Source organism: Haliotis rufescens, unplaced genomic scaffold (genome assembly GCF_023055435.1).
Source record: "Haliotis rufescens isolate VD_foot unplaced genomic scaffold, xgHalRufe1.0.p SCAF_39, whole genome shotgun sequence".
Taxonomy (NCBI): domain Eukaryota; kingdom Metazoa; phylum Mollusca; class Gastropoda; order Lepetellida; family Haliotidae; genus Haliotis; species Haliotis rufescens.
The window spans coordinates 2,210,518-2,230,672 of NW_025964101.1; the positions used below are offsets into that span (position 1 = coordinate 2,210,518).

Consider the following 20,155-nt stretch of genomic DNA (forward strand, 5'->3'; position numbering starts at 1 on the left):
AAAGATAATCTTATTACGTTTTATCGACTAGCGGTTTCTCACATGACCTTTGCGACTTCCTTTCTCGCAGCCGAGATCTCGCGAGAGGTCACAGCCTTGGCAACCACACACTCACAACATGGAGGCTTGAGCATCATTTGATGTCGTATGCATCTAAAATCTTAAACGGAGTCTGACATCTTGCATAATGGATCAGTTTGGAACTTTAGAACTCGCGTAAGTAATTATCCGAAACGAATAGGCAATCACACAAACAAGACATCTTGTTTGAAAAATGCCAGAAATTCGTTATTCAACGGAAAAATACAAAATGTAAACATTGGATTTGTGACGCTAGTTCTCCACACTGGGCCTGTCACAAAATAATACGGTTCATTTATTGGTTCTAAGTCGTACTTCGGTCTGATAGTATGGATATGTTTATTGTATAATTCCAAAGTCAAAAAGTATTAATGACTTTGTGAACCATGCAATAGTTAAGTTCATAAAATGAATTGGCGACAAGCACCTGTGAGCAAGCATCACTTTCTATGACAACGTTAGAAATTGGCACTATTCCTATAGTCCTTGTCAATGTGTCCAATAATTAAGTTATCATAAGGACAAGTAGAAATTGGCCAATGTTAAGGGTTTTTCTATATGTTATCATTATAAGGACTACAACTGTTAGTTTCTACCCCTGTATGATGTGTATCCGTAAACATAACCGCTTTGCTTTCCATCCAAACCTTGTTTTCAGCCTTTTTAAATTGTTTTGAATCTTCAGTCAATGCAAAGGAATGTAACAGAAGAAAATATTTCCTTCAAGCTATGGCAAGACAAACATAATGGAAATGTGACAGGTGGTTGTAGTACTTATCCTGCTAACTCTCCAACACCCTGACTATTCAAATGACAACGCTGCTTTTGTTTAAAAAGGCCTGTTGTTCAACGCCACTATTCACACAGTCAGAAAATTGAGTGGAATATGTGGAGAAGTTTGGATTTTAAAGAATTATGCGAATTTGAAACCAGTCTGTGTGTTGGTTGGCAAGTAACATGACAACTTTGGGAGCACCTTTAGAATACAGTACCACAACTTCTCGTGAGGACGATCTCTGCCGTAGGTCACATGTCTCAAAGACAAGCAACCAGTTTTTGTGAGAATCCGTCGGACGCGAACTCGCGACCTTCAGATTGTTAGCTCGACAGCTAACCGACTGAGCTATGTCCACACTGTGAAACTTAGTGCAAATTTACCTAGTCATGCCAACGAAGTTACGGAACAGAACGAGAAGGGTTGAATAGGTGACGGACACTTACGAAGGTTACGGGTAGGCATTGTGTCTCGTGACTTTAGTCTAAGGACATTTACGAATGATCCCAAGTCCATTTGGCACACTCGTCCCATTCCATAATCTACAAGATACCGAGTGGTGAGGAATGAGCCGATATGGTGGGAACTGAAAACGGCTCCAGGCGTAAGACGTCGACCTCGCGAGTACGCATGAATGACGTGTTTTTTAATAATTTGTCGGGTGGATTTTGTAACAGAAAAGTTTGGTAGGGAACACTGTAACGATGATGTGGATAATAGTAAGGAACGCGGGAGGCATGTGCATGGCTAGTGACGACACAACGGTGAATTCGCTTTTGAATCAGTGCTGAAAAAATGTAGCCGGTGAAAGTGGCTTGTATGAATGATGCAGGACAGTTTCCAGTAGCCAAAGTATTCAACACAAAACCATTTCATTCTTTTTACTCAACGTTTTTGTGTGAAGAATATTAGGAGCCGCTATAGAATCTATAATAGCCACCAAACGGGTACCTAACCCTTATGATCGTAAAGGGATGATTGATCGTAAAGGGGATCCAAGGGCTAAGGATAGAGTTTGGGTAATCCATTGGCCACTAAACCTGTACCTAACCCTAATGATTGTAAAGGGATGGTTGATCGTAAAGGGGATCCAAGGGCTAAGGATAGAGTTTGGTGTAGCCTACCCTAACACTGGCGACATTTCGATGTGTTCAGCCCCAGTATAATATCCCCAATAAACTGCATTCTTGTGCATAATAATGAAAATTAATGAACCGAAAAAATAATATATGTATATATTTGTTCCCATTTATAACCATTTTAGCCACTTGAATTACGAGAAAAACGAAATAAAAAATAAAAGTGCCTTCGTAAACTAGTGCTTGCTATAAAATGCGCCACCGCAGGCTATATTTAATAAACAAATATTCAAAACTCTCAACACCGCTGGACGTCTTCATTAACATTGCGTGTAGAGATGATAAATCACTGGGAGGAGCTTATGCACACTCGATGACCCCTGACATCACAGGGCATTGTTTCGCTGGTGTCACTGGCAACAAAATACCACAAATTACGTCATAGGGTATTGTCACATGTTTGAAAAGTTTGTGGTACTGTATTCTAAAGGTAGGCCCAACTTTGGATTACAGTTACTTCCCTTTGGTTTGAGTAACACCAGGGAGGAAGATGGCCAACTTTAACATTGTCAACAACACTTTATATATTTCTATTACATATCAAGCCTTAAACATGTTAAAGGTTTTCAGTAAGTACTATCACAATACTAGTGCAAAAGTCACCCCTAATAATGAATGTGTTCTTCCTTCCAGCTGGAGTCAAGGATATGGAGGGTCTGAGGCTCATTATATCGACAAGGATGTCATCTGCTTCCAGTGTGGCAAAAGCATCAAATTTGTGTCTGAAAGTGGCATTGAAACTGTGTTTGCCTTCAAGGGCAATGGTCAGGGTCCCTTTACAGCTCACAAAATCAACAAGTATTTTGCAATGGCAGAACAGTGTCTCAATCCCAAGATATATGTGTTTGTGTTTCCAACATTCAGAGAACTTAGTGTCCTGGAAGGTGAGTGAAGTTTACATCAGTGCAAAAATCAACGATTGCTTCAAAGATTAAAGATATATCATATGTGTTGTATAATAACTGCTTTGCCTTCTCAGGGTTTGAAATTAGCATAAATCCGCTAGTCTGGAAGGACTAGTGACATTTCATTGTGAGATACTACTTTTACTATTAGTCAGATGGCAACTCTGTAGCAGATCCTTTTTGTGGACTAGTGCAAATAAAACTTAATTCCTAACCCGGCTTCTATGAAACATTGATGTTTTCATATTTCCTCTTTTTTTTCCATAGCATTATTTATTAACTCATCATCCGTATCCATTATGTCTGTTCTGCTAATTAACAAGGTCAACGTGAGAATTTCCAAGAGCTATAATATTACACGATTGTAATTCAGATATGTGCATCATAGTCTTTTTATTTTAGGTGGAGCACAATTGGAATTTCAGCAGCTTGTGTTCTCAGCCAGTGAATTCCTTCTCAGCCTCTCAGGGTTGCCGGATTATGAAATGACTCTCTGGTACGTTTTCTTATGTAGTCGTTCCTCATTACGATCCATTATATCTTTTCTTACAAAGGCACAGACAATTTTTTCGTTTTACACTTTTTGCAATGTGGACATTGTGTCCTATTTCTTTCTTTTCCCATGAGGAGAGGGTTGCTGCCGACATTCCAAACAAGGATTTGTTGTGAAAATTAGTAGATTGGCCTTTAACGCCAGGAATAAAATGCGATCACAAAAAAGTATGCATCACAATCATCTACTGTGTCGTGTTTCAGTGTAAACAATCAGCGCAATTTGGAATAATATGATCCATATATGAGTTTGTCTCTGCAACTGCTACTTTAAACCCACTCAATACCCCCTTTGTGTCTTAATTGCACAGTCTTTTTAGGGTTACACATAATTTTTGTCAAGTTGAAAAATCCATGACGTGGTGACAGCCTCCGTGGTCTAGTGGTCGAGCGTCCGCCCGGAGAGTGGGACCGCCTCCATGGTCTAGTGGTCGAGCGTCCGCCCGGAGAGTGGGACCGCCTCTGTGGTCTAGTGGTCGAGCGTCCGCCCGGAGAGCGGAAGGTCCGGGGTTCAATCCCCGGTCGCGTCATACCAAAAGACATTAAAAGATGGTACTTGTTGTTACCCTATCTGGCGCTCGGCATTAAGGGGTTAAAACAAGGACTGGTCGGCTCGGAGTCAGTATACTGTGTGTGAGTGGGATATTCATGTTAAAACTGCGGCATGGTATCTCAGTGAGCTAGCACTATAAATCGGCATCAGTCCGGACTAATACAAGCAGCCACACAAAAACACACACGTACATGCACGTCGCTATATAAGTGCAATAATCTTGGACGCAACGTTGAACCCCATTTCACCTCACCTCACCATGACGTGGTGAAGTCTCAACATTATCAACACACAATAATCTGAATCATTTGATGATGAAAAAATGGACAGTCCAACACCATCAACAATCTTTCTGAGTGAATTTGGAATGGTTTGAATTAAACTTATATTTCCTGTGTGAGAATTCCGAAGAATGAAAAATGGTTAATGCTAACAATGGACACATATCTTTCTCTTTATATGCTCCCGACAATAAATAAGGGAACTAATGATTTGAATGTGGCTGTCGTTGAGGTGTACATTTACAATACCATGGCGTTGCATCTGAATGCAACATCTAATCACAAGCAGATGTCACGTCATGTGTGAGCATGAGATGCACGTGCATTCAGTAGATAAAGTGTGTTCCTTTAGGGGAACTCACAATCACTACTGCAATTGAGTCGAGCACATGCTTAAAACTGCCCCAGTGACAGTATCTTAATGAACAGACAAAATGGCGAATTGTGGGTTCGTCATCACTATCGCAAGTTGCCTGAATGATTGGCAAATCAAAAGAGTAATTTCTCAACTGTGGGACAAATACCGTCAAACGGTTGCAATGAGACTGGGGCGTGCCAGACAAAGTCGTCTCATTACATTAAGTGCACTATGAAATAGATTCAAATCTGCTCCTTTTATCAATAGAGAATTTCGTAAAATAACAGGAAGGTGAATTTCAACATCTACCAAAGAGTGTGACCCTTACAGCTTTTCATAGGCAGCAAAGATTGGGTTTGGCTAGGCAACACAAGGACAAGTTGTGGGCCAATGGCGTTACACAATATTTACAGATGAATCAAGGTTTTGCCTCCGATTCAAAGATAGCAGAAAACATTGTTGGCGACATAGCGGCAAGCGGTATGCCAGGGCAACAATGCCTGACAAGGGTCGGTATGGGGGCGATAGTGTCATGGTACGTGTGGGGCGGTATCACACATGATAGGCGAACTGATTTGGTTATTGTGAATGGACATACGACTGGCCAGTGATATGATGACGAAATTTTGTGTCCTGTCATTTTTCCATTCGCTAGAATTAATGACAGAAATTTTGAACTGCAAGATGACAATGCCAGGCAACATGATGCCCAGGTCAGCACAGATTATCCCCGACGAGAAAGCATATGTACATTAGACTGGCTGCAAAGTCCCAGAAAAGTTGCCAATAGAGCATCTGTGGGATGTTCTTTGGTGGGGAGTGTACGCCAGAACTCTGCCAAAAGATAGTATCCCTTTTTTCACTGATCACTCTAGATTGCAACAAATTCAGTTATTCTAAAGAATTGCTGTTGTAGTTTGAGGAATTCTTTTCAGAGCCATAAAGTGTATTATATATATATTATTCCTGTTTCTCTCAGGAAATATGAGAAGGGTATCAAGTTGGCTTCAGTTAAGATCGGGGCCACACCCCCAACAAGTATTTGCTTCAACCCTGGCAACTGGAGACAGGTCTGTGTGACCAATGACAAGGAGATCACTGTCTGGCAGACGGAGCAGGCAGATGACAAATACATCTTGTTGCCGCAGTAAGTATAGTTGTTTTTGAAATTTTATCAGAAACAATGCTATTTCCTTTATTAGAGTTATAACGTCTTTGTGATTCTTTTTCTTGATACGAGGGGCGTTCAATACGTTTTGCAACTTGGGCACTTGTGTTTACACACACAATATCAACTTGTGGCAGGTGTGACACAAGTCATAACATCAGGTTGACACGTGTCATAACAAGTTCCAGACACAACAATAAGTTAGATGTGATGGCTTCATTCACCTAAAGGTGGTCACAATCATGGATTCTCTCAAACATGAACAACGCGCTGTAATCAAGTACCGTACATGCTCCGGTTCACAAGTCGAGAATTGCACAGGCCGCCATTCGTGAATGTGGATTTGAACAGTTAAATAACCCACCCTACAGCCCAGACTTAGCCCCCAGTGACTATTTCCTGTTCTGGCAAATAAAATCTGCCCTACGTGGAAGACGCTTCCAGGATGACGAGGACATAAAGGCTGCCACAGAGGCGTGGTTAGAGGGCCTATCTGCGGATTTCTATAAAAGGGGTATTAAAAGCTTGAAGGACAAATGGAATAAGTGTATTGAGGTGAATGGAGATTATATTGAAACATAAAAGTGCAAAAGATATTCTGCGACTTGGTCTTATATTGAAGTTGCAAAACTTATTGAACGCCCCTCGTAGCCACTCCACTGTACCTCTTTCATCGATACATGTACAGGGATAGACTTTGCCATTAGTTTGAGACTTGTGAACGTCATGAGGGATTTTGTTTCTCCAAATCTAGTTATTTCACATTAACCACTGAGCTGTGGACTTGTTGGATATGACTAATGGTGTCTACCCATGCGGGTATCCTTTTGCATGTTTTTTTATCAACAGCCACTTCTTGAAAGATGTTAGCACTCTAACTCCAAGGAGTCCAGCAAATGCCCAGTAATTAATTTTGAGGGTTCTGTAAAGTAATGAAATAGTGTACTGTACTTTAAGATTTGATAAATTAATTACAGAACCTGTATATTTCTTGTTGAGAATTTGGTACAATGAATATTATTGTGCATTCTTTGGAATGCAGGATATTTTGGGGGGGTCTACTTTATTTTAGTGCTTACGGGACGCATATTTCTGTGTCGTGTAATACCATGAAGTCCATTATTGATTTTTGTCAACTTGACTAGTGATGTTGCTACAGAAAAATGGCACAAGGAAACATGATCTTATCACCTTTTCAAAATGTTGTTCTTATATGTCATTAAAATTGAAAAACAGTCTTTAGGACATTTTGGATGACAATTACCGTATTTGACGTAATAAGCGCCAAGGGCGCTCTCAAAATTAGAAATAGGGGGCTCTTATTAGAATATTATTTTGGTGAAAAAACAGAGTTGAAAGATAAATTTTGTGGTTTATGCTGACGGCCTGACTGTTTATATACAACAGATATATTTTTCCAGAATTTAATTGCCCATAATTAAGGGTGTATATAACACACGAGTGTGTATTATACACGAATAAATAAGTCTTGTGTACATTGATCAATCGGAAGGGGTGCTAATTGGGATTGTTCGTTCACTTGCCAATACATTAGCAAATATCGCCGTGGGCGCTTATTAGAGTGGGGCGCTTATTACGTCGAATGCGGTAGTCAATGCCTTAGAAAATCCACCGATCTGACACACTGATTTGAATAGGGCAAGCCTATTCCAGAATGTACAATACTGATCAAAATCAAACCAACTATTTCTAATCATTTCATCATTATGACAACACTATCTCATATTAAAAACCTACTGCATATTTAACAATGTTCAAGTTATTGTAATGTTCCATTTGTTCATTAATTTTTGTGACCAGAGTACAGATATATGACATGACTGTATAGCCGCTGGATCCCCAGTAATTTATAACAAGGGTCGTTACAGGAAATATGGGGGACCTGTAAAGTAATGGAATGGGGAAGTGTAGTGTACTGTAGAATTTGAGACTTACTTTAATTACAGGACCTTTATATTTCTTGTCAAGAATTTTGTTGTGCTTCGTCATATAATGTATTTTGTCTGTGTTAATTCTATACAATTGTGGGGGCAGTCAGGTTGCCTAGTGGTCACGCCAAAGGCTGGAATTCAATTCCCCACATGGGTACAATGTGTGAAGTCCAATTCTGGTGTTCCCCGCCGTATTATTGCTGGGGTATTTCTAAAAGTAGCGTAAAACCTAACTCAATCGATCAATCACTTTACAATTGTGCGAACATTTCTGGGTCCAAAAGTAACCAACCTGTTTTCAAAAAAGAATTGCCGAATACTTAGTCTTTACCACGTTTCAGACAGCAAAAGTTGACATGAATGAAATGTTTTCTTTCAGGCATGTCAAACTACCCCCCGAGGACCCCAACATGGCGGAAGATGAGAAGGAGAGAGATGTGTTGACCAGGGCGTCGACCAGAATGACCCAGTACACAGTGGACGTGCCCAAGGCGGCCATTGCTGGCCTGGTAGGGGAGATGGCCGACAGGTTGTCGGAGGTTCAGGATAAGACCGTCAGGGTGGCGCCAGTGTCCCAGACTTGGACCCCCACAGGGGACATCTATGTGGGGTGTAAGGGTGGACAGCTCTTAAAGGTAGGTTATACAAATAGAAATAAGTTGCTAGTGATTCCGTGCAATTTGATGCCATACAATATTTTTAAACCGACAAAAAATTACGCCATGCCCACTAACAGTCTACTGCTTCCTGATTGGCCGATAATAGAATGGGCGGGCTTGTGTTGCATTACTGTGCTGAATGATGTCACTGATTTCGTACTGTTGTCAACAGTTCTTTTTGTTTATGATGAAATAAGCAGTCTGTTAAGTTATTATTATCAACATATTTACTTATAAAAATTGACTTGAATATGTTTTTGCAAACAGTGAGTTATAAACGTAAAATGCAGTGTTCCCACCAGTTCATACATTTATACTTTCAGAAATGCAAAAGAATATGAAAGTAAACTCTTAATTAAATGTGTATAATTGTGTTCAGCAATGTTTTGCTTTTGTATTGAGGAACCGTTGCCATTATTTTGTCAGGACAAAGAACTAAATACAATTGGTTCACATGATATGACGCTTTGAATATTATGTACAGGTGGATGATTGTTTGTTTAGTTTATCAATGTGTAGTTTCCTATTGTGGGTGGAAGTGTTTTGTGTCTTATTTTGTTCAAAGCTGAAATAACATGAAGGGATATAATACAGAGGAGCTCAAGAACCAAGAATTTATATTTTGTTAAAACACCTTATAAAGTGTTTTGTTAAACATATGTATTTGACAGTGAAATAGCCAAGTATAACCTTGGTATGAATTCTGTCAATTATATAAGATATCGTTCCTCAGAAATAGACATTGCAGTGACAGTGAACAACAAATGCTGCTGATTAACATGTTCACATTCAATTTCATCTAAGAAAGTATAAATTGTCATCTCCCCGAGGCAAGGGCGTTAAGTGACTATAAAAGTCCAGTTTCCAACCTTGCCGAACTAGGCTGAAATTTACATGCTCAATCATAGCGCCACCAGGGGCTATTACAAGTTATGTCCCTTCTATGTCCTTCCAACTAACCAATCAGATTCCACCTCTTGTAACACTTGCATTTGCTTCAAACAGAAATGGTGGCGCCCCGTCAAGACGATCTGATCGATAATCAAGATGTATATTGTAATAAAACGGGTCCTACCTCGCATTTTGTATTATATCACTTGAGCACCTTGATTAAAAACATGAAAAGATGGCGGTACACATGCATTGCAAATCCTACAGTCGACCAAAATATGCACATTGAAATCCATGTTGTTTGCGAACCGGATGTCTAGTTCGTCACACGATTTTTATTGGACTATGCATAGACTCGTCAGTCCAGCCAAAATGTAACTCCGTGATTTCAGCCAAGTTAGCAAGGATGGAAACTGAACTTTTATAGTCAGTTAACTTGCTTGCCTCGGGAAGATGATTAATTGTGGGTACTCAATGTGTTCTGGTGACATGATGGTAGACATGTAAATCACGGATCACACATTGTCTGATGGTTGTATCACACGTTCAGCACTCTGCTCCTCTTCCTCAGAGTATTTGTGACAATTAACGAGATAATGTGACATTTCTTGGTGTCCAGATTGACGGTGAGCTGATGAAGGCAAGGGTGCTGTACTATCCCCCCCCTGCGGCAGAGACCCCCCGGTCCCGCGCTACCAGTGCAGGACACACCAAGACCAGCATTGGGGACAGTCAGCCAATAGGTGAGGGGGCAATGTACATCCTCTGTAGTCAGTGTTAAAAGCTAGGGACTGTATCCATGGTCTAGTGAATAGAGCATCGGTCCAGAGGCCGGAGGGGGGTGCAGGGCTTGATTTAGCCATATAAGATGCACCATTGCAGCCTATTAGAAAAAATGCAACCTAATTTTTATATCTACATGCAATGCATGTAAAAGAAATTCCTGTTGGAGTCTGCATAAATCGATCTTTGAACACACTCAATACATCTAAAGTTTATTTACCTTACTATATCACTAATCCCTGTGTTATGTGTAATTTCTCATGCTTTCTTATGATAAGCACATTGTCCTATTACATTTTACAGCAGTGTGTCATTAATTTATATGACACTGGCAGCAGAACGGTCTATGTTTCAACTTTGATAAATTACTGGGACCAGGGTGCAACCTGGTTTTGTTTGGTGCAACTTGGTTTTCATGTCAGCAGGTAGCTGGTGCAAGTTAAATCAAGTTCCTTAAATCGAGCCCTGTAGTTTGATCACCGCCTTCATCATACCAAAAGAGGCTAACAGATGGTACTTGTTGTTACCCTGACTGGCGACAACATTAAGGGGATACAACAAGGACTGGCTTGGAGTCAGTTTAATGTATATGAGTCGGTGTTCATGTTATGCTGCGGCATAGTATCTTAGTGGGCTAGCACTATAAAACCAGCATTAGTCCAGACTAGTACAAACAGCCATGTCGCTATGTAGGCGACTGGAGTTCATACCGGTAAACCCCACTTCACCTTACAGCTAAGGCAGGATTTGTGTGTTCCCCTAGATATTTAGTTTTTAACATCAGTGTTATTGCAAGTACCCCTTGACTCATGCTCGATTATCCATTTTGTTATAGCAAATACCCTTGACACATTCACCACCCTAGCTTCATTTTGAGGACGATGCTAAAAATAGCCATCCAATCCAATTACTCCACGTGTCACTGAAATTCCACGCTGACTTAGAAATAGGAAAGACTGTGGTTGAGACTTCAGATACGTATCATGATACCTTGTTCACGATCCGATACGTATCATGATAGATGCAGGTGCTCCTATCTGTGATGCGTAAGCCATCTTTTTCATAAACAGGATGGCCAAATACCTGGCACACTGACGATTTACAGTTGGCAGTGTCAAGTATGGCACATTGGAAGAGAATATTTATGTTTTCACTTCTAATTTTCACTACTACTATTAGTTGTAGGTGTAACAGTTATAACTGAAAACATTTAAAGTATGAATCAATATTTTGTACTTAGTGTGCGACTGTGATCAATACTTGTATCGAGAAGTAAAAAATCGCAATCCATCAATACATCGGTGTATTGTCCCACCACCAGAATTTATCAAATAAAAATGGAGACATAATACACTAAATAATCAAGAATGTCCTTGACTGGGAATCTGGGATTCCAACCAAAGTTCATAGGTGCCTGACATGTCCAAGGGACACAACTCTGCACAGTGATTTGCAGCGCCTGAGATGACTGGCTCACCCATGACTGTTATGGTTTCCTTGTTCCAGCTGATGAGCTCAGTGCCATGGTCCTGGAAGGATCACTCAACTGTATTGCGTTACACAGGAAGGGACTCTATGCAGTAGGAACGGTAAGCATTAGTTTGTGACCGTTTAAAAATATGTAGTTCAAACATTATTTTGTTTTATTTCTTAAAGTGGATTGACCAAAGTATCTTAGTCACCATTGCTCAACTGTCAGAATTCTTTTTATTAAAATCATAAAATAAGATGAACAAATATACCTGTAAGCTATGGCTGGGACGAGTCCAAATTTACTACCCAGGTACCCACCCCCCTATTACACTACCCTACCCAGATACCCACTGTAGGCCCAAGAGTTGGGTACAAAATGTCCGATGAGGAATACCGTAATGTGACAGGAAGAAATGTGAACATTAGTGACTTCTAGTGTAACCATATAGTTCTAGATCATTTTTGTCATTAAACAATATATCACATGACTAACCGCCGGCACCGGTAATCCTGTGGGTACCCAGGTCCTGCTCAGTAACCACCCGACCCATGTACCGGTACCCGGGTTACCCGTCCCAACCCTACTGTTAGCAGGTCCTGCCTGAAAATAAGATTTTATCTTGTCTGTTTAACTCGATTAAAGAATATTTTAACAATGTAAACAGTTGCATTATCTTTAGATAAAAAGACCCTTGTCTCTTGCATTGATATTCAACTAACTGTGACAAATGGTCTGATACCACTGATTCACACAGATGTTTGGAAGATGCACTTAGATGAAAGTGTGAAAATGGTGGCCAATCATTCCCGGGACTATCCAAATATTTTTAGTAGGTAGTTTGCAAGCAAGGATGTGTGCAATATATGATACTTTTACAAGAGGCAGTGCCACCCTAACCCCTGCCAATATTTGGATTATGCCACTCATTTAGTTAGGTCACAATGGAGGCAGTCTGCAACTAAATCCAGTAGTCTAAAGCCTGAGTCTAGAAAAATTCTGTAAGGTCCAAATTATATCACTAAGATATAATGAAAATAATGCACAAGAGTCAATTAAGTTCTGGCTATACACTTCAAGTTTTCAGACTGCAGGTTTCATCACTCTTGTATGTGTGTTAATAATATCTGTTAAATGAATGGCTTGATGTCTAACATCTTCTGGTTGTGTACAGGATGGTGTTTTGAGGAGAATTGAGACAGGCGGTGATGAGTTCAAGGTGGCAGAGCAGTGCAGTGTGGGCGCACCCATCTCATCTCTGGCCTTCTCTCACAACTTCAGCAGAATGGCCCTGTGCTCTCCATTGGTAAGGTCACCTACAGAAGTTGCTATGCCCAGATCGTCTGTGGAGACAATGTTTAGGACCATTATCCCAAGCAGGCAATATCTGATGTCAGACTGTAAAATTAAGAGAACAAAGAAAAAATCATTATGTTTAATCATAAGTTGCAGCAAGTGATAAACATTACGAAATTAATATAAACTACTCAAAGAAGTTTAAGAATTCCCGATTCTTTCATACATATGTATTACTGGAGTTAATCTGTCATTGTGAAGGATCAACAAGGGTAATATGAAAGAAGTTGGTGTTCTTTACCTTCTTTGAGTAGTATATTATTATGAATGTTTATTTATCATATATATTTAATATTAATTATATGTTATTTCTACTAGTGTGTCCAGGTTTGATCCACAAGGACATGTCTAAGTCTTTATTACCTTCCAGGGAAGCATTCATCTGTATGATTCCGGCCTGCCGCAGAGCTTGTTTCTACTTCGAGATTTCCACCATGGGCAGTTTATTGCTGTTTCTGCCATGGCAACAGGATCGGAAACATTTGTTGTAAGCATTGCTCTGTTGTTTTGAATCTTATAATTTCTGAAGCTCCGTCAGCGTCATTAGCATCCGCTCGAATTTCCGTCACTGGCAAAAGCCGCAGCTGTATGCTCCATCAGCGTCATTAGCGGCAGCTCTAAGCTCCGTCAGCGTCATTAGCGGCAGCTCTAAGCTCCATCAGCGGCAAAAGCGGCAGCTCTAAGCTCCATCAGCGGCATTAGTGGCAGCTCTAAGCTCCATCAGCGGCATTAGCGGCAGCTCTAAGCTCCATCAGCGGCATTAGTGGCAGCTCTAAGCTCCATCAGCGGCATTAGTGGCAGCTCTAAGCTCCATCAGCGGCAAAAGCGGCAGCTCTAAGCTCCATCAGCGGCATTAGTGGCAGCTCTAAGCTCCATCAGCGGCATTAGCGGCAGCTCTAAGCTCCATCAGCGGCATTAGCGGCAGCTCTAAGCTCCATCAGCGGCATTAGCGGCAGCTCTAAGCTCCATCAGCGGCATTAGCGGCAGCTCTAAGCTCCATCAGCGGCATTAGTGGCAGCTCTAAGCTCCATCAGCGGCATTAGCGGCAGCTCTAAGCTCCATCAGCGGCATTAGCGGCAGCTCTAAGCTCCATCAGCGGCATTAGTGGCAGCTCTTAGCTCTGTCAGCTTGATTAGAGGTCCCTCAAAGGCCGCTCAAAGTTCTGTCAGTGGCAATGTCGGCTGCTCAAAGCGCATATACAGAGATTCGTATATTATTTGAAGAGTCATCTATACCGATTGTATATAAAGTTATTAGTCTCTACAAGAAATCATAATCATGGACTCTATGAGGATTCAGGGTTAGAATAGTTTCTGAACAACCTCTACTTGTTGTAAGAGACGATCAAATGAATCGGGTGGTCAGATTTGTTGATTTGGTTTATAGCATGCCATCGTATACTGATCGCGTAAATCGTTATTCACATCATTGATCATTGGATTGTTGATTATTTACAGGCTGCCGTCATATTGCTAGGATATTGTGGAGTGTGGCATCAACCAACAAACAAACATGATCATGAAAAAATGGTCTACTCTTTTGTTGGAACATTTCGTCTTTTCGCAATAATATGCATTGTATTTGGTAACAATTTCTGTTTCTTATTCTGAAACTGTTTGTATTAAGTTGAGGAAGTTTGATACAACATCTGATGACTGGCATTATCTGTGTTTAAGAGCGTCCGAGAAGATGGGGAAGTTCAAGTATGGAAAGTTGACAATGGCAAGCTCCTGTCTTCTGTCAACTTAGGAGCTCAGGTAACAGAACCATCACTGTAATCATGTGTGGTTGTTAACAGGAAGTCCCACATGTCTGGAATTCATTTCAAGCTCGTGACAGCGACGTATTTGAAAATAAGAGGAAGCACTATCGCGTAGCATACTCTGCAGTAGAGTATATAACGGTTCTAAATATACACTTGACTCGTAAAGTAAATTAGCTCATAATTGTGTTTCATGAATTAGCTCTGTTGTATGCATGCTGAAAAGCTTCATTGGGTATTTACACGTGCTGTTTTTATACATTTGAGTATAGATCTAGTGGTGAAGTGGTGCCTTTTGATAGTTTGGGATTTTTAAAAAGTTCATTTTCGAGTTTCCATGGCAAAGACTTTGACTTAGACTGAAAATGGCAGTAGTGCTCCTTTCCTTCATGTTGGTGGGGGATATGAGTATTTTTTACAGTGCTTCATATTGTGTGTGTAAAATATCTGTTGGTTCAGGCGACAGCCCTGGCCTGCAGTCCCCTAGCTCACATTGCCCTGGTGGGCACCATGACGGGGCACATCTTCTGTGTGGACCTGGCGGACATTGAGAAACTGAGAGTGGTGCACAGGTTCCGGATGTATGGCGGCCCAGTCTCTCATCTACAGTGAGTTCATCTGCTTACATTCTCCTGGAAACAATAGAAGTAGAAGAAACTGCACCTCCTGGTGCAGAGTTGTGGCCCTTAGTTGATGCACAGATCGCCGTTGCATAAAGGGATCTTAGCGCTAAGGTGATCGTATCTCCCATACCTTGACATGGACGTACACCAGTGGTATCGCTAAGGTGATCGTATCTCCCATACCTTAACATGGACGTACAACAGTGGTAGCGCTAAGGTGATCGTATCTCCCATACCTTGACATGGACGTACACCAGTGGTATCGCTAAGGTGATCGTATCTCCCATACCTTAACATGGACGTACAACAGTGGTAGCGCTAAGGTGATCGTATCTCCCATACCTTAACATGGACGTACAACAGTGGTAGCGCTAAGGTGATCGTATCTCCCATACCTTAACATGGACGTACAACATTGGTATCGCTAAGGTGATTGTATCTCCCATACCTTAACATGGACGTACAACAGTGGTAGCGCTAAGGTGATCGTATCTCCCATACCTTAACATGGACGTACAACAGTGGTAGCGCTAAGGTGATCGTATCTCCCATACCTTAACATGGACGTACAACAGTGGTATCGCTAAGGTGATCGTATCTCCCATACCTTAACATGGACGTACAACAGTGGTATCGCTAAGGTGATCGTATCTCCCATACCTTAACATGGACGTACAACAGTGGTACCGCTAAGGTGATCGTATCTCCCATACCTTAACATGGACGTACAACAGTGGTAGCGCTAAGGTGATCGTATCTTCCATACCTTAACATGGACGTACAACAGTGGTTGCGCTAAGGTGATCGTATCTTCCATACCTTGACATGGACGTACAACAGTGGTATCGCTAAGGTGATCGTATCTCCCATACCTTGACATGGACGTACAACAGTGGTATCGCTAAGGTGATCGTATCTCCCATACCTTGACATGGACGTACACCAGTGGTAGCGCTAAGGTGATCGTATCTCCCATACCTTAACATAGACGTACAACAGTGGTATCGCTAAGGTGATTGTATCTCCCATACCTTGACATGGACGTACAACAGTGGTATCGCTAAGGTGATCGTATCTCCCATACCTTAACATGGACGTACAACAGTGGTAGCGCTAAGGTGATCGTATCTCCCATACCTTAACATGGACGTACACCAGTGGTATCGCTAAGGTGATCGTATCTCCCATACCTTGACATGGACGTACAACAGTGGTATCGCTAAGGTGATTGTATCTCCCATACCTTAACATGGACGTACAACAGTGGTAGCGCTAAGGTGATCGTATCTCCATTACCTTAACATGGACGTACAACATTGGTATCGCTAAGGTGATCATATCTCCCATACCTTAACATGGACGTACAACAGTGGTATCTCTAAGGTGATCGTATCTCCCATACCTTAACATGGACGTACAACAGTGGTACCGCTAAGGTGATCGTATCTCCCATACCTTAACATGGACGTACAACAGTGGTATCTCTAAGGTGATCGTATCTCCCATACCTTAACATGGACGTACAACAGTGGTAGCGCTAAGGTGATCATATCTCCCATACCTTAACATGGACGTACAACAGTGGTAGCGCTAAGGTGATCGTATCTCCCATACCTTAACATGGACGTACAACAGTGGTATCTCTAAGGTGATCGTATCTCCCATACCTTGACATGGACGTACAACAGTGGTAGCGCTAAGGTGATCATATCTCCCATACCTTGACATGGACGTACAACAGTGGTAGTGCTAAGGTTGTTTTGTACAACGGCACCCTGGTTGTTTGTTTCTGTTGTGAATACGTCATCATGTATTTTGCCTCTCTCCTACTCTGAGTTCCTTGACTTCAACCTAGTCTCTCTGCCACAGGCCAGCACGATGTGATGATTTGTCAAATCTTACCCAGTTTATTCAACAAGTAACATACGTTTTTCATCATTTTTTTCTTTATTAAAATCTATAAATTTAGATAAATGTATGTCATATAATGGTTCACATTCATTGAAATATTATTGTTAAACTTGAAAAACTAGCAATACATTCACTTTGATGTGTAAAGCTATGTTGTCATAAGAGGCGACTAACGGGATCAGGTTGATGCAAGTCATCGTATCCCAATTGCATGGATCGTTGCTCATGATGTCAGTCACTTGATTGTCTGGTCCAGACTCGGTTATTTACAGACCGCTGTCATATGGCTGGATTATTGCTGAGTGTGGCATTGAACAACAAACAAACAAAGCAAACACCATCACAGCTGGTGTATTTTCATTATTATGCAAGACAATCTATAAAGCACACTGAAACGCTTCCATTGGACCGGACTGTTGAGTCTGGTCACGTGATATGCAAATTAACATGTGGCAGTGGCGTAATGCTAAGTCATCACTGTCGGGACTGTGGTACTTTGCTTTTGACATCTGCATATTGTGTTCTTATCTAGTCTGAATTATGCCTGACAGATTGTTGTTTGGCATTTTGAAGTGATAATAACAAGGTGCAGAAATATTGATCCTGATGATGCATGTTGTGGTCTTCAGGTTTGATGAAAATGGGAGATATATCCTGAGTGCCCCCGAGGGAGACGAGGTGTTTGTAGCAGATGGAAGACCATCCCAGAAGTTCTCAGTGCTGGGCTATGCAGGTAATGCATGGACGTTTGTCACATCAGGGGGCACAGGTATACAGGTAATGCATGGACGTTTGTCACATCAGGGGGCACGGGTATACAGGTAATGCATGAACGTTTGTCACATCAGGGAGCACGGGTATACAGGTAATGCATGGACGTTGGTCACATAAGGGGGCACGGGTATACAAGTAGTACATGGACGTTTGTCACAACAGGGAGCACGGGTATACAGGTAGTGCATGGACGTTGGTCACATCAGGGGGCACGGGTATACAGGTAGTGCATGGACGTTGGTCACATAAGGGGGCACGGGTATACAGGTAGTGCATGGACGTTGGTCACATAAGGGGGCACGGGTATACAGGTAGTGCATGGACGTTAGTCACATAAGGGGGCACGGGTATACAGGTAGTGCATGGACGTTGGTCACATGAGGGGGCACGGGTATACAGGTAGTGCATGGACGTTTGTCACATCAGGGGGCACGGGTATACAGGTAATGCATGGACGTTTGTCACAACAGGGGGCACGGGTATACAGGTAATGCATGGACGTTTGTCACAACAGGGAGCACGGGTATACAGGTAGTGCATGGACGTTGGTCACATAAGGGGGCACGGGTCACAGAATTCCCTGTTGCTTCCCGTAGATATGCCAGAAATCTAGGATCATGGGTTCAAATAGTGCGGGATGTTCAGCAGGGCTGGGACGATACACCGATACGTACGATACATATCACGATCCTTTGCTCACAATCCGATACATATCACAATACTTGCACATGCTCTTATTGATTGTTATCTCTGTGGGGTTTCTCAGGTAGAATTTGTCCCCAGCAACCGGAGTCACCTAACAAGGATTTGGTGGTCAGGCTCTTTGACTGTGTGTGGATTGTTGCTCATGATTTCAGTCACTGGATTGCCTGGTCCAGATTTGATTATAGCTGTATTGGAGATGACTGGAAAATAGCTGACTGTGGGATTAAACAACATTCACTAAATCAGTTGAATGTAAACTCAGAAGTGTAGTATCAACTCCTGTTATTGCAAAAACGATGACACTGCAGTGATAATTAATATCGTTGTGCATATTAATTTGATGAATTTCTGAAACTGTCTCTTCTTGTTAAGTGGAAATCAAATAACTAGAACAAAATGAATAATCGCTCTCTGTGGTTGAATGTCATCATACCTTGCTCATGATATCAATCTCTGGATTATCTGGTCCAGATTCGACTATTTACAGGCCGACAAATAGCTAAAAAAAATTGAGTACTGTGTTAAATAAATATGGCATTTTGCGTTTTTTCAAAATCTACATACCTTTTAAAATTATGTGATTAATGACTAAAAAGAACAAACACTCATCACATTGGTTCCCTCTAGATGCTTGTTGACAGCCAGTGAGCACTGTACCAGATCTGCACATCCGCACTCCGTTTGTTGCGTTCGGCGTGATTTTGGTTGGGTTCCATTGAAAATATGGCGGGTTTTAATCATTATGATGCAGATTTTATGGGGATTGTGTCTCTGTAATTTGTGTGGGGCGGTCGGGTAGCCTAGTGGTTAAAGCGTTCGCTCGTCACGCCGAAGACCCGGGTTCGATTCCCGACATGGGTACATTGTGTGAAGCCCATTTCTGGTGTCCCCCGCCGTGATATTGCTGGAATATTGCTAAAAGCGGCGTAAAACAATACTCACTCACTCACTCACTCACTGTAATTTGTGTGGCTATTTCTATTTAAAGTGTGTACATAGTCCCTAGTTTGGTAGCTCTCTGATGGGTTTGTTTGGTAGGGTTGTGTTTATCAATGTCTGTTGTTTCCTCTTCAGTTGTGGACGGCAGCATCAACACCATCACCAACTTCACCAGCGGCCAGAACGTGCAGGTTGTGGTCACAACCAATGACAAACATGACAAGGATCAAGGGGCAAACAAGCTCACTGTCTTCAGTCTCACAGACACGCTGATCAAAGGTAAACAGAAACTGTTACCTTCCTGTGTTTCTGTATGTGTTGGTTGGTTGGTTGGTTGGTTGGTTGGTTGGTTGGTTGGTTGGTTGGTTGGTTGGTTGGTTGGTTGGTTGGTTGGTTGTTTTACGCCGCACTCAGCAATATTCCAGCTATATGACGGCGGTCTGTAAATAATCGAGTCTGGACCAGACAATCCAGTGTTTAATATCATGAGCATCGATCAACTCAATTGGGACCAATG

General features: G+C 41.7%; 1 protein-coding gene across 2 annotated transcripts in view; it reads left to right on the forward strand.

Annotated features, from left to right (window-relative positions):
- Nucleotides 1-80: 80 nt before the first annotated feature.
- The window catches only part of LOC124147210 (cilia- and flagella-associated protein 43-like), a 51,590-nt gene continuing 31,515 nt past the window's right edge, over nucleotides 81-20,155 (forward strand). For both annotated transcript variants that reach the window (XM_048381465.1, XM_048381466.1), the window contains exons 1-13: nucleotides 81-216; nucleotides 2,629-2,879; nucleotides 3,303-3,396; nucleotides 5,624-5,791; nucleotides 8,144-8,399; nucleotides 9,934-10,057; nucleotides 11,604-11,686; nucleotides 12,743-12,874; nucleotides 13,295-13,411; nucleotides 14,601-14,681; nucleotides 15,146-15,294; nucleotides 17,850-17,953; nucleotides 19,774-19,917. In XM_048381465.1, the coding sequence (XP_048237422.1) occupies nucleotides 188-216; nucleotides 2,629-2,879; nucleotides 3,303-3,396; nucleotides 5,624-5,791; nucleotides 8,144-8,399; nucleotides 9,934-10,057; nucleotides 11,604-11,686; nucleotides 12,743-12,874; nucleotides 13,295-13,411; nucleotides 14,601-14,681; nucleotides 15,146-15,294; nucleotides 17,850-17,953; nucleotides 19,774-19,917 (1,732 nt within the window). In that variant the 5' untranslated portion in view covers nucleotides 81-187. The remainder of the gene's footprint in view (nucleotides 217-2,628; nucleotides 2,880-3,302; nucleotides 3,397-5,623; nucleotides 5,792-8,143; nucleotides 8,400-9,933; nucleotides 10,058-11,603; nucleotides 11,687-12,742; nucleotides 12,875-13,294; nucleotides 13,412-14,600; nucleotides 14,682-15,145; nucleotides 15,295-17,849; nucleotides 17,954-19,773; nucleotides 19,918-20,155) is intronic.